The 14,257-nt window shown below is 38.7% G+C and overlaps 2 protein-coding genes across 2 annotated transcripts; both read right to left on the reverse strand.

Moving 5' to 3' along the window:
- Positions 1 to 444: 444 nt before the first annotated feature.
- Positions 445 to 4,400, reverse strand: prrg4 (proline rich Gla (G-carboxyglutamic acid) 4 (transmembrane)). The gene is made up of 7 exons (XM_023395235.2): positions 4,076 to 4,400; positions 3,843 to 3,950; positions 3,589 to 3,752; positions 3,431 to 3,458; positions 2,793 to 2,934; positions 1,864 to 2,058; positions 445 to 1,665 (listed from the first exon to the last, which is right to left on the reverse strand). Exons 1-7 carry the CDS (start codon positions 4,119 to 4,121, stop codon positions 1,638 to 1,640), a joined length of 711 nt encoding a protein of 236 aa, XP_023251003.1. The 5' UTR covers positions 4,122 to 4,400; the 3' UTR covers positions 445 to 1,637.
- A 3,532-nt stretch (positions 4,401 to 7,932) lies between these two features.
- Positions 7,933 to 13,800, reverse strand: eif3m (eukaryotic translation initiation factor 3, subunit M). The gene is made up of 11 exons (XM_023395259.1): positions 13,676 to 13,800; positions 12,864 to 12,996; positions 12,362 to 12,500; positions 11,963 to 12,086; positions 11,704 to 11,798; positions 11,330 to 11,413; positions 11,136 to 11,235; positions 10,470 to 10,551; positions 9,449 to 9,592; positions 8,961 to 9,021; positions 7,933 to 8,159 (listed from the first exon to the last, which is right to left on the reverse strand). Exons 1-11 carry the CDS (start codon positions 13,715 to 13,717, stop codon positions 8,036 to 8,038), a joined length of 1,128 nt encoding a protein of 375 aa, XP_023251027.1. The 5' UTR covers positions 13,718 to 13,800; the 3' UTR covers positions 7,933 to 8,035.
- Positions 13,801 to 14,257: the final 457 nt, after the last annotated feature.

Genomic DNA, 14,257 nt, shown 5'->3' on the forward strand with positions numbered 1-14,257 from the left:
GCCTCTGCTAGTTTACAGTGTTGAAATAATAAGAATAATCGTAAGGTCTAAAATAGTTTTGTGCATACTATCATTAATTTCTATAAAATTTAACAATAACAATAATAAGCTGAATGAAATTTCAAAAATATTAAGAGCCCCAGTTCCAGATGTAATGGAGCCTGTTTGGAAAATGAAACTTGAAATAACTTTTGTGCTTTTATTAGCAGCCATATTAATTAACTTAACTAAAGGATAGGTTCATATCAGGTTTGAACCTGGTTGTTCTGGTCTAAAATCATAATACTTGTGAAAAGGTACTAACTGCAGTGTTCCAGTTTGCACATTTCTATTACAGTTGAAGAAAATATCACATATCATCTAATGCGGCTGATAAAATTCACAATAAATTTCAAAATGAGTGTGAACTTCATGCAAACTCATACAAAAGATGAGACATAAAAATAATTAAAATATCCATTTTATTTTAAACATCTGTACAAGGTTTTTCATTTCAGGTAGATATGCTTCAGATCAGCCAACAAGCAATCCCTCAGTAAATTCTCATTCCATTAAAATCTTTGGTAAATGTAATTTACAGCAACATAACTACTTAAATCTTGTATCTCTGCATTATTTAATGAAAATGCTCATTCAAACAACAGTTAAGTGGCTGGCATTGGCTCAGACATGTTGAATAAACTGTTGTACTGCAACTTTTACAGCTGTTACATTGTTTTTAACTATCATATTAATCACAGCCATAATTTTCTTATATAACTGTAAAATTTCCTTCCGTGTAAATGTAAAATGTTATAAAACTGCCTTTGAAGAGCTTCCGCCTCCATCTGTTCATAGTTCATTTAATAATTAACCACAATGTAGATATTGAAAGTAAAAATGACTTCACATATTAGTAGAGCATCCTCATTATCTGGTGACTCAAACACACATTTTCTGACACACTATTACTTCATAAAGCAGCAAGAAAATCAGCACATTAAAAAAAAAAAAAAGTAAAAGATGTTGATACACAGCTAAAGGTATAAAGTGAATCTTAAAGCAAGCTGGTAGGTTCAGTTCATCAAAAACACTTCCTTTACAGCAAAATTGACAATCATGCCATTAAACGCTGTTTTGTTGGTATACTTTTCCTTCTGAAGGAGACAGGAAGCTGTACAACAACACACAGTCTGTCTCTTTGTGATTACCATTAATACTTAATGTGTAATAAAACATAATCCTAGTCATACACTCACCCTAATATACATGCTGTATCGGAAAAAGGGAAAAAAAACGCTCCTTTAAGAGAATAAATACTCCTCCAACTTAAAGCTGCTGTGTTCAACACATTACTGAGTCTTCATTTTGATAAAAAGCAGCAAATTGGGTAAAATGTATTATAAAGCTCATTCAACACAATGCAAAGCATAAAATTATTTAATTTTAGAGAAAATAGCAGAGGCTACCACAAAATAAAATTTTGGCACTAGCAGGTCGAGCAGATAAGATCACAAATGTATGAGTGGAAGAGAGCTTAATCAGAACAATAAACAGAAGACATAAGGCACTGTTTTAAATCTTGTGATGATGAAAAAAGAGCGGAGCATCAGAGTGTGGATATTAGTTGTATTTTCTGGGTCCAATTTCTGAAGGTACTACCGTCGAATACTTCCATGTTGTGAGCTAAAACCAGAAATAAGAGAAAATGTTATAAAAATTCGTGAATTACCTGTCTGTGACTGCATTATGGATTGTGTGTGTGTGTGTGTGTGTGTGTGTGTTCTGTGTGTGTGTGCGCACGCACACACACACACACACACAAGGAGGAGCCAGAAAAGTGAGTCATAACATAACTGCAAATACAAATGCATATGCAAATACCCAGGATAAGGAGGAGGTGGGGCGTCATGTTGTCCACTTTTTGTGATTGCCTGCTCGTAGGAAGGCAGTCCTGGGGGATCAACTTCCTCCATAAGGGCCGGGGGTCCAGGTGGGAGCACAGGTTGTAAGGAAACCTCCTCTAGCCGTCGCATTATTAGAGAAGCATTACTTCTCCTGGGGCGGACCCGAATGGAACTGTGAGAGAATTGTGGACATATATATTCACATGCGTCATTCACCTGTGACCTGCTTAATACCTCCAAGTATTGAAGTTAAAGTGAAAACCAACTTGTGATAAAACTGTGCACAACAAAGGGCATTTTTAGGCCCCACCAGTGCTACACGGTGTGACAAGAAGAAGAAACATATAGCTAGAACAGGTGGAGAGCTGAATCAATTAATCGATTTGATTTGTCAACTGACCAAAAATCAATCAGCAATTATTTTCATAGCTGACTACCACAGAACATTCACTGATGATGTGAGTATTTGATGTGTTTCTTTATCGTGAGTCATTGTAACCTGACTATCTGGGTTTTGTGAGGAAAAACAAGCAATTTCAGCTTGGACTTTGGGAAACTGACAGATATTTTCCACTGCTTCATTTTATGATAAGAAAATAATCTGCAGATCAATTGACGGTAATTTTTAGTTACAAACTTAAATACGTGACAACTATGGATACTAAACAAGAGTAGCATCAAGTCATACTGTAAAATCTGGGTTGCAGTTAACAGCATATGAAAATGTCCAAATTCATAAATAGTGTGTGTTTTATTTTATATGGTGGCAGTTTGTTCACGTACTGGGGTTCATAGTGCAAAAGTGCCTTGCGATAACGTACCTAGAAGATGGTTGTATTTCTATGGTAAAAAGTGTGGTGAGATGATGTAACTTCCATTAATAGTAATAAAGACCCTCTCACTCACCTTGCACGGCTGAAGTCACTCTTGCATTTGCCCTGACAGAAATACCACATCAGGAGACCAAAGATAACAATGGCCACTCCAGCAGCAATCAGTCCCACCAAAAGAGATGTCACATCAACCCGTGTGGGCCGCTTGTCCTTATCTGTGGATCAGCACAAACCACAGAGCGCAAGAAGACGGAGCTGAGCTCGTTTGATAACTTCAGCGAGTTGTTCTACATAAAAAGTAGCCACCTGAACATTACATGACTGCTCCTCTTTTTCATCTACTATTATAGCTTACATTTGGCTTCAAAGCAGAAATGAAGTATAGTTGGATTATTTACAGTGACATCTGCACAATGAGGAGATCAAAAACCAAATTCAGTCCTTAAAACAAAACAAAATGAAAGTTGCAGAGATACTGTATGACCCACAGTTTGACATAAGTAGCTCCTTGAGTTATGGACCAAAGCTACGGGGCAGATCTGAGCAGGTGGTGAAACAGGTTTTGAAAACACCATAGTTGTCCCTGCTACAGGCAAGGCACAAAGGTTCCTAAATAATACACTACTATTCTCTTTATGTTTCACGACATGATGATCTTTGTAACAAATTGAAGCATAGGCCTGCCTGCCCCTCTCTCTCTCTCTCCCTCACCTTCAGTGTATTTCTTCCAAAAAGCATCCTGCAAAACAAGAAAAAGAAAAACAAACAAAAAAAACCATCATCAGTGCGGTGAACTCTGCTGTAAGGCCTCTTTCTATCTGCTCCTTTAATGACCTCAGTAAGCAGCTCATTGAACAGCATCACTTAACTGTAGCCGGGGTGTTTTCAAAGACCTCCCTCGCCTCCTCGTAATTGCACACTTCTTCATAACACTCCCGCTCCAGATTTCCAGGAACGAAGATCTCAAAGTCAAACCGGTTGAACAACAGATGGCGACCCAGGAACGTATTTGCATCCTCATTATCTACAAACACTATAAGGAGCGTGAACAAACAGATGACATGATTAACAAGAAGGCTGACAGACCTTGGGGTTAGGAATTCGTCGCTACAACATCTCGTACCTTCTTGGTCCTCTTGTGTGGAGAGTAAGCTCCTCGTGCAGGCCAGATCTCCACAGGACAGCAGTTGAAGGAGAATGAACAGATGAAACAACATGCTGATGCGTGCACCTGAGCGCGTACAGCGGGTGGGGAATTAAATGACAGTACAGAGGGCAGAGTAGGCCATCAGTAACAACTTCCACAAACTATTATATGTAAACCAAACAGCTACAGGTTCATATATTCTACATTACCTATGATGAAAAGTGGCGCATAATGTTGGAAGGAGTTCAACACCATCAAAATGAAACCTAGAACAGCGGTGGATACGTGTCCGAGCTTCGACGCTGATAAGGTGAATCAGGAAACGTTCAGGCGAATGACACAAACAACTGTCACAAAATTTCCTCTGAAAAAAAGTTAACGCGGCTCATAATTTGTCTACAAAATACGACAAACTAAGGATGAAGTCGTCACCAAGTCAGCCAAGACAGTTCCTGTGGGTTAAAAAAAGGTTCTGTTTACTCCCAACAGATGTGGCCTCAGTTCTTCCTTAACCACCTGCGCAGACTCAACCAATCGATCACGTTTACCTGGATAATTTGATAAGTCGTGTAAAGTGGCCACTAGATGGCGGCTGTAACCACGAAAGTGAAAGTGCTCTTTAGCAAGTCTTATCACATCCGTGTATTAAATAGGAATACACATACATCATCAGACTTCTGACTCTGAGTCAGAAACCACAACTGCACTCCTCCCAATGCCAAATCATTTGTAGGCCTTTACTCCTAATCACACCTAATGACTTGCTGTTAATGTATGGTTTTGTCAAGCTTTTTTAATTGTTGCAATCAAGGAAATTTGCTATGAACCAGAGCAGAGTTAAATGAAATAAATCTAAAATGTAAAGGTAAGGAGGTAAATATTGAAAATTATGAATGCTTGTGACTGCTCTAGGGTTTTTAACACACTAGCTCTCAAATATATCAATGTATGTATATAAGCTTAATGCTGTAGTATTTTTATGGTACTAAACAACTAAAACATTTTAACACTAACTTTTAAATAGGGTACCATGTAATAGATTTATTAGGTCTTCAACCTTATTTATTGCAGGACTTTTGTCATGTAACCTTTGGCTGACCAACTCATTTACTGGGATTTAAATGGTCATCTTACTTTAAAGACCCCTTAAATTTCAGTTTGCCTAAACATCTGAACTGCTTCAGTCTCAGTGTCTTTTTCATTTTTACAATGCTGTATCTTCATTTATATTTGGGTGTAAATTACTGTTGTAACACAATGCTATCATTAGGGATTGTTGCATCAGGATTCTTTTAAAAGCACTAAACCTTGTCTCATACGATCTCTTAGTAGTTTGGGAGCTGGTGACTACACCCCTGTGTATGGGCCTTGTATGGGAAAAGGATGTGTAATGGGCTCCAGAGTCATTTTGACAGAGAAGTGACTTCTTTGATAAAATGCACTTAGTTCAGCTTTTTTTTTTTTTCTTTTTATCACAAAGATTGGTGACTATAGCAACTTTAAAAACATCACAAGCAGCAAAACATGGAGCAACACTGTGAAGATAAAGCTTCCCATTCTGCTCAGCTAACCATCCTCCATAAAAGTGTTTATGTTTGACACTCTCCATATAAATAGACATATCTGTCTCAGAGCCTCTGGGCCTCTTGGTCAGTGTTTATGTAAAGCAGAGATAGGATGCAATTGAACATTATCTCGCTGACTTCTGGATGGTACTAATTGAAGGGCAGTGAGAGCCCCTCTCTTGTATTTGGCTACATCTCTGGAAACTGTCAGACTCTTAGATTTACCCAGAGGAATGTCGATATGAAGAAAAGGGGTGAAGAAAATGAGAAATCCCAGACTTTACCCCGTGTGTAATGTCAGATGATATTGCCACCTTACACCATAGACTATAACATTGAAGTTATAATGATTAATAGTGTTTTACTGGTGAGGAATTCACACTCAGTGAGCTAACACAGGGAGATTTATGCTCAGACACAGTCAATAGTGACCAGTGGTGGAAGAAGTGTTCAGATTCTTTACTTGAGGTTCACAATTTTTCAAGTCTGCCTTAAAACAACAGTCAGGTGCCCATATGAACACTGAAATAGTTTGTGCTTACTGAAGTCACTCCTTCTGTTCATACTGGTTATTAAGAGAATCCCGCTTAATCCATGTCCAATGTAAATGAAGGGGGACAAAATCAACAGTCATTGTTATGTGTGAAAACGCATTTTAAAGTTTAACCGAAGTTAATTTGACGCTTATCATGTCCAGTGGATATCTTCCATTCCATTTCCATAGACTGTCAGGTGAGTTTTATACTAAAAGGACCAGAGATATCTACTTGATAAACAGATTCACAGCTTCAGATAAACTTGCAATCAAGCAAAAGCTGTTTCAATGTCCATAACAGTACCAGCCTATTGTTTTTTAAGACTGCCTTTACTAACTGTGGACCTATCCTTTCAGTAAAAGTACCAGTGCATAACATACAAAGTATTAAACGATGTAACAAATTATATTACACGTAAAAGTCTTAAATTCTTTTGTGAGGGCTTACAAGCAAAAAAAAGTTGGGAACCACTGGTCTAAACTTGAACAATGCATTTTCCAAATGCTATCTCAACTCATTTGCTTTTCATCACTAAACAAAACAGAAAAAAGCTCTATCTGACTATGATAAGAAGGGGTCATGGCATTTGCACCAGATAAACCAACTTCAGCAAACAGTATTTACATCTGGGACATCTCACATGATGGGGCATCCACAAAACAGTCACTTAAAGCCAGTGAGACAAATTAGAGACAACAAGAGAGGGGGATCACTGTCCAGAATGAGAAAAGTAGCTGAAAAGCAATAGCTTGCAAAGAAAAGGAGCATATGCTGAGAGATGGAAACGAAGATATAAAGCTTTGCAAACATTCTGTTAAGCCTTGGTCACATTAGTTTCTATCTGCTCTGCGCTCCACCTTGCGGGTGGCTATGATGAGGTTATGCTCTTGAGAATGTGTTTTGTGATTTACACCCTATGATAAGAAGTGGAGATGCTGCTCCCTGAGGACAACTGGGCAGAAGTGAGCGGTGAGCCTCAGCAGACCTCTGGCATGATAGAAAAGAAAACACACTGCAGCAATACATGTATTCCACTGCTGCCCATTTAATCTGAGTAACAGTATATTAGTAGCAGGGTTGCAGTGTACAGATAATTAAGTTACCCAGGACAGAATAAGGAGTGGTACCACGCAAACAAAAAGTAAACAGGTTGAGCTGTAGCTTCATTAGTTCCAAGAAAATGGGTGCACTGTGGATTTGGGTGGGGATTCAAAGAGTGCAATGTCAGTAGTCTGCACTTTGTCAGTTTGTGCTGATTTCATCACAGCCCCAGAGGGAGAGAACTCCAACAGACCCCTTTTACACCTAACGCCTGGGCCATATATCATTGGAGTTCACATCCTAATGCTCTGGACCGGTGCCTGAGAACAGATCTCTCGGGGATAAACATCACTTTACATCAATGGAGGAAAACAAGGCAAACTAAAAACGGGAAACTTGAAGTCCTTATTTTTCCACTTTTGCGACACTTCAGGAGTGAATGAGTCACACTGACAACAGCTGAAAAAAATCTATAACCTGGTGGACAGTTTACAATTTGTAGTGGCAGTGAATCAGCTTACACCACAAGCTTTATGTGTTGATGTTTCAGTAATACAGCTCTGACCTCAGCAGACAGGGTCATCTTAAGTTCACATTGCTATTGTCACCCCTCATGTGTTCCCAGACAAGTGACCCTCTTGTTGCGGGTTATTTCTCACAGCTCATCTAATACCAGCATGCTGTCCTTTAACTAAAAGCAGATGTTGAGAGCTGTTCCAGAACGAGTCCACATTAAAGTCACTGTATGGCATTCTGAGAAGATGATAAGGTAACTGGTGGTGTAGTTGTCTGAAAAGACTGATTGTACAGTATATGTTTTATCCATTAATGGGTGAAGAAAGCTTTTGGCTGTTTGTCAAAATTTCAAATAATCCATCAAACTCAACTTGCTGTGTTAATTCAACAAGAAAAAAAACAACCACATGGGATCTCCACTGTTCTTTTATTGAATGAATATAAAAACTGATGCTTTCACTCTGGGAATCTGGAAGGCTCGGGCAGTCTAGACAGTTGGGTTAAGGTGGAATTAAGCAGAAGGTGATAGAGCTTGCAGACTGGTCTTGACGGTTGCTAGATTGGCCTTCCAGGAGCTGAGGCTGTCATACAGCTGCTGCCACTGCTGCTTGCCAAAGGTGCGGTGTGTGCTGTGGCTGATGGAAATGGAAACAGGAAAGCAAGAATGTTAAACTGACTAAATAAATGCAGGCCAAGGCAATGTCCTGCATCCTTGGAGGAATAAAAGGGCTTATAATAAATGTAACTGAAAAAAGACATGACGTTGGCCTATATTCTGTATTAAAATAGCTAGCTTCTATACAGAAGAAACTTTTTTCTGCATCATGACAAAATAAGCTCTCTCTGCATCCTTGACCACGACCTGAGAGACCAGACTGCATCGGCCAGATTCAGGAATACAAAATACTCCACATACTAATTACTAAGTAAATTCTTGCAGCCTAATATTAGCCTCAACAATTACAGGACAAATCTTAAAATGATATGAAAAAAAGATAAAAACAGAAGACCTCACATAATAAGAAAAAGAAAAAAGCCTCTTGAATCTAAACCTGAAGTTGTATTTACATCAACAGAATTTCAGCTCTTTGTTTAGTTTCACTTTTAAATAGAAATTAGAAGCCTATCAGAGTTACAAAAAGGTCCTAAATTTAAATTTAACAAATGATGAATGAGTCACAAGCACTGCGAACACTGTGATACAGTGTTGTAAGAAGAAATGTATTTAGCACTGTGCGCTTTTATCAACACTGCAGATGTGCTGGTGGTGACACCATCAGTTTCAGGACAGTTGTTTGATAATTCAGGTAAAGTACTTTAAAACTGGGTTGGTACCAGTTCTATAAATGCTGTCATGCTTTTACTGCTTAAATGCTTTACTTACTCAAAATGTAACTCAGTAAAGCCATGTATGATGGTTTCATGGAGCTACTTACCTCACAACAACTTTTCGCTGTGTCTGGTCGATTTTGCAGTAGACCATCTTGGTCCGAACAGCTAAAAAGAAAAAGCAGACAGGAGAGAAATTACGACAGAGCAAAAGCTCTGACAGAAAGCACTTAAAGCTCCACTGAAACACGAGTACTTTAAGAGAGAATGCACGTGGAGAATGAAATTGGAGACAAAGCTAATCCCTGTCACTAAACACTAAAAGTGCTATCCTCTACCCTTTTATGCTTTTTTTTCCCACTGCAACTTGTAAAATCCTACTCATGTTCTATCATCACCACGGCATTCTGTTTTCTTTTGTTTTTGTTTTTTTAAGAAGGGAGAGATCATTTTTTGGTAGATGATGGTAGTAAATGAATGACAGAAAAGTCAGGCCACTTTCCTTTCTCTTTCACTGGTTGCTGTTGTGAGAAACTAACAGCGTGTTTAATGAGGGTTGGACAGCAAAGATTTATTTGAGGTGAAGTGCTTTTACCGTCAATGACAAAAGCCTCAACGTCATCGGCTCCGATCTGCAGCTCCTGTTGCATGGTGTCAAAGGAGATCTCCTTGAATTCCACCGCCATGCCCATGAATGTCAGCAAACGCATCTTGGCCATGTTTTGCTCGTGAGAGAGGCCTGGAGAGCATCACGCAGGGATCATTAAGCACAAAACAGTCACAGTCAATTACTCCTGACTATGGGAGTTTCCCTGTGATAATTGTTTCTACATTTAGGAGCAAGCAGTCAGGGAATCTACTCATTAACACAAACATCAATCCACACTGTCTGTTTTGAGAAACCATCCTACACATGCTTTTAATTACATCTAAGCCCTTAGTAGTGAGAAAGAGACACACTGCTGACACACACACATTCCTGTACTGTGTCAACAGAGCACCGTCCGTAGACTGGCTCAATATACAAATTGTCCAAAAAAAAAAAATATTGACACTGCATTATGGTTCTGGTGGTCTTTATATGTACTTTTGTATTGCATAGACAATGTACAGATCACACCATCAGCAGTATGTTTAAAATGTATAAATTATAACAAGGCTGTTCTTACAATGGCAAAAGTGGGAAAAAAGATTTAAACTTGTGAAACACTAGTTCTTGAAGACAGAGAAAATAATCTAAACCACATTAAGGCTTGTGCTCTCTTAAAGTGACAGCAACTTATCACAAAACAGGTTGCTTCTAAAGCATATAACATTCTAATACACATCTAATACACCTATACTATAAATATGTTAAGGAGCAGCGATACATTCTACCACTAACCAACTGCATGTGCACTGAAGTTTCAAGGGGATTGGACTATTGGAGCACATGTGCATTTATTAAACTGTGTACTGTACTTTTAAACATGGTATTTGTATTTACAATGGGGTCTGAGTGGACCTGAGACCATTTTCCCCATACACATGAATGGGAAATTGATCTCAGACTTTTGGACCCCACTGTATGTGCGTTAGAACTGATGCCGCTATTATCTCGAGTTGTGATTACTTACCGAGAGAATCAATGAAGTCTTTGTTACTCTGGTAAAATTTTACGTATGCTGCTAGTTTTGCGCTCACGAAGATGGTTAACAGCTGAAAAGGCAGAGGGAGAAATGCCATTATAAGACTGTATAATCACAATCAGATCTTTGTATCCATACAGGCTGACAATTATTATGATAATAATAATCATGTCAACAAATGGAATGCACATCACACTGGCTTTCTTCTAACTGGTTTGTCCTTGATGTACATTGCACTAAGCTTTTAATACCTTTGGAATCGCCATGCTTTGACCTTTCAAATGTCTACGAAACTGTGCACACACCCAAATCAAAAACATTTCTTTGTGATCCCCACCTGTTCAGCCGGTAATGTACAAACATTACTGCTGCTCACTATTCAAATCTATTAAGTTGTCATCCATTTGTTATTGGGCTGTGCTTGCCTTAGCTGTCACTGACACTACATATCAAAAGTGCATCTAAAACTCAGTTAGGAGGCTTTATATCATTATGGACATTCTACACATACAAGATTGACAGGGTTGTCACAATGACTAATGTAAAATATATTTTGATGTGCAATGTTTTTGATATGTTTCTGGTCTATGGAAAGAATTTTATCACTTTTTATATACTCGACTCCGTAAAGCATTACACGTCCTCAGTACTCACGTCATGGATGAGTTCTCCCTCCAGGAAGCGAACAGGTTTCAGGGTGAGCAGGTGGTCAAACAGGAAAGTGTTGGGATCTTTTAGAGCACGGACAATACACCTAAATATAAAGCACATGGATGGATGTAAGTATGAGGAATGTGCCATATATTGAGGCCTAATGACAAATGTTTAAACAAGTTCTCCAAGTTTACCTGTGGGCATCAACCCGTGCTTGTGAAGCATTGTCTTCTGTGTAACTTCCCAGCAGCTCAACCATCACTTTTGCTGCAGGCTCACTATGAAATGAGTAAATACAATATTGAAAACTTTTTTTTAATAAAAGATCATTTAATTGAAGGATAACACAAACTCACACAAAATCTAAGGCTAAGAGGTATGTATGTATAATAAAAAGAACAGAACGTGCCATGAAAATATCTGTACTTCTAAAATAATGTAAAGACAAAGTCCAACAGTGTTACACATAGAAATATGTATACGAGCAACACAAAAAAAATTATTTATGCAGGAGTTAATGTGAATAACAAAACATGCATTTCACACACCTGACCCTATATGCATTTACCTTTTTTTGCAGTCAACCAATGCTTCATACACCAGCCTCAAGAGTGTGTGCTTCTTCTCTGTGTTCAGGTTCCAGTCAACAATCCACTTGCGCACCTGATGGAGAGGCACAAACAGGTATCAAAAATGAGCAACAAAAGGGAAAAATTGATGGAAAGCTATTGTTTTCATTTCACTCTCTCTGAAGCCAAAGAGATAGACTATGAAACTGACAGTGTTTATGGTCAGTTATTCCAGTTGATCATGGTGAACAGATATACCTGATCAAGGTCAGTGGGGATGAAGGCGATGGCATTACAAGTCGCTGCCACCTTGATGAGGCTGCAGAAGACTGTATACCTCACTGGAGTGTTCTCATCCATCCCATGGAACAGGTTGCTGAGTCTGTAATGCCACATCATTAAAGAGATAGTCACACTTTTGAGACAGTTATTCAACAGTTACATGTTTGCCATTTCTTTTGAATGGAAGATAAATATTTTGCAGCATTTTTAAGTTCCTACTGGCATCTTAATAATGTTGAACTGCCACTACATTAAAGAATCCTAACGCTGTAAAATATCAAAACAGTGGCCTAATTAATTTCCATATGGAAAGTATACTTCTTCCGAAAGTTTCAGAAACAACAGCAAATAAATGAAATAGGTGAAAGGACTCACAGCTGCATCCGGAGGGAGGGTCTCTCTCCTTCACGGAACTTCACCAGTTTCTCACAAAGACTTTCAATGAGAGCCTCCTGCTTCTCTGTCTCCAGGATCAACAGCAGTGACACGATGCTGTTCATCACGCTCTCTACATCTGCAGAGAGTGGGCCATAAATAATGATAGATTGTTATTGTTATCCAGCTGCATTCAACAGTATTAGGCTTTATTCATGGCACATTCGACATGTCACTGAAGCTGCAATTAATGGCATCACTAACAACTGCATTTCATTTAGGTGTGCCACTTCCAAGGCCCTGACATTGTGCATGCTGCATCACTGTAATAGTGTACAACAGTGTACACTAAATACAACTGAATCATAATTAATGTTATTAATTACACCTGTGCTTTTCCTGGTGACAAGTTAGAAATATCTCCTTATGAAAAATGTCTACTGCCTGTTACTGTCCCATACATGATCGTGGGTGAACAGAGGTGGTCTTCATTATCACATACCTTTATCATCGTCCTTGAGACAGACATCACATGCCTCAATGATCTGAGCCAGATCTACATGAAGTCCACCTTCAGAGTTCTCCTCTGAGATATCAGCTCCTTTGGACTTGATGTAGGCTCTCAGCTCTGAGGCCTGTAGACAGTAAAATGATTAGTATTAGTAAATAAATAAAAGCTAGCAGCACAAAGAGTACCAAGATAGATAAATATTGTGTACCTTATGTAAATTGAAGCTATAACAACTATCTAATCGATTGGCATAGCGTGTATTTTACTTTAAAATATACACATATAATACTGTCGTGTCCATCTGTTTTGAAGTACAAGAATATTTACTGCAGCCACCTATAGGGAAAGATAATCATTTTTATATCCATCTCCTGGGTAAAGGTTTGAGTTGTAATTCATTTCAAGCAGGATGCTTTGGGTGAGTGGTTATTTTTTTCTGTCTTTGTTTATTTAGACATCTGGCTTTAGCAGTTAGCATTGTTAACTATGATAACGTTATATGTTTTCGACACTTGTGACAGCATTATGCGTAAATACATTTAGCTAAAAGCCGCTACAACTCTCAACTATTTGACACACACAATCTAAACGGTACGTTTAACTATATAATCACGCATCATGTGCTTCCACATACGCCACAATCAGCATGTAGCTAACGATCAGCATGTACCTTTCAGAAGCTAAGTACGGTTAGCATTTTCGCTGGCTAGCATGCTAGGTTATCCGGTTGGATAGTTTCTATTTATCGACTCATCCGCAGGCGGAACAATGCTAAATTAGTTTCTAAAAGACACGAGTCGTACCTGGTCTTCTTCCGTAATGTCGATAAATGCTGGGACGCTCATTTTTTTGTGATTTTGTGAGCCTAGATGATGAAATCCACGCTCCCAACACTGATGAGACCTGAGCGGAAAAGAAAAGGGAGCAGTACCGGTGAAACTCTTGCTGTTCCGGGTCAAGTTGTTAAAGCCACAGTAACCCAACCGAAACCTAAATGAAAGGTATTTCTCAAGTCCCTCTCCCTTTATTATTACTTTTAAAACCTATGAGTAATTTTTAAAATATGTAACACTATTATAGACATTAATTATATAAATTCAGTGAATACCCCTGTCTGTGCTGCACAATTTCAGCTTGTGCAACCTCTTGCTTTAGCCTCTTCCTTTAGAGGTCAGACAACCTCCTAAATATCTTTTAGTGACCCAGACATCCAGCAACATATCCTAATCTTTCATTCTTTCTCATCCAGATATCCATCTCCTCTTTGGGAGATTAACCCTGGATGTCTTGGATGAGAGTTAGGGCCTACAGAGGTGAACCTGATCCCTAGCAGAGGTTATCTGATTGAGCTTCAGTCCATCTCTGCGGACCACCAGAGCAGGCCT

Source organism: Seriola lalandi, unplaced genomic scaffold (genome assembly GCF_002814215.2).
Source record: "Seriola lalandi dorsalis isolate HSWRI2012SDOR001 ecotype SW California unplaced genomic scaffold, Sedor1 jcf7180002054959, whole genome shotgun sequence".
In the NCBI taxonomy this organism is placed as follows: Eukaryota; Metazoa; Chordata; class Actinopteri; order Carangiformes; family Carangidae; genus Seriola; species Seriola lalandi.

Excerpts from the sequence above, each read along its gene's own strand:
- eif3m (XM_023395259.1), bottom strand. The coding sequence starts at position 13,717 with ATGAGCGTCCCAGCATTTATCGACATTACGGAAGAAGACCAG. Across the intron at positions 11,414-11,703 it reads TTGGTTGACTGCAAAAAAAG|TGAGCCTGCAGCAAAAGTGA; the intron begins GTAAATGCATAT and ends CTCATTTCATAG. Across the intron at positions 9,593-10,469 it reads AGACTTCATTGATTCTCTCG|GCCTCTCTCACGAGCAAAAC; the intron begins GTAAGTAATCAC and ends GATGCTCTCCAG.
- prrg4 (XM_023395235.2), bottom strand. The coding sequence starts at position 4,121 with ATGGTGTTGAACTCCTTCCAACATTATGCGCCACTTTTCATCATAG. Across the intron at positions 3,753-3,842 it reads CACACAAGAGGACCAAGAAG|TGTTTGTAGATAATGAGGAT; the intron begins GTACGAGATGTT and ends CGCTCCTTATAG. Across the intron at positions 2,935-3,430 it reads TTGGAAGAAATACACTGAAG|ATAAGGACAAGCGGCCCACA; the intron begins GTGAGGGAGAGA and ends GCTGATCCACAG.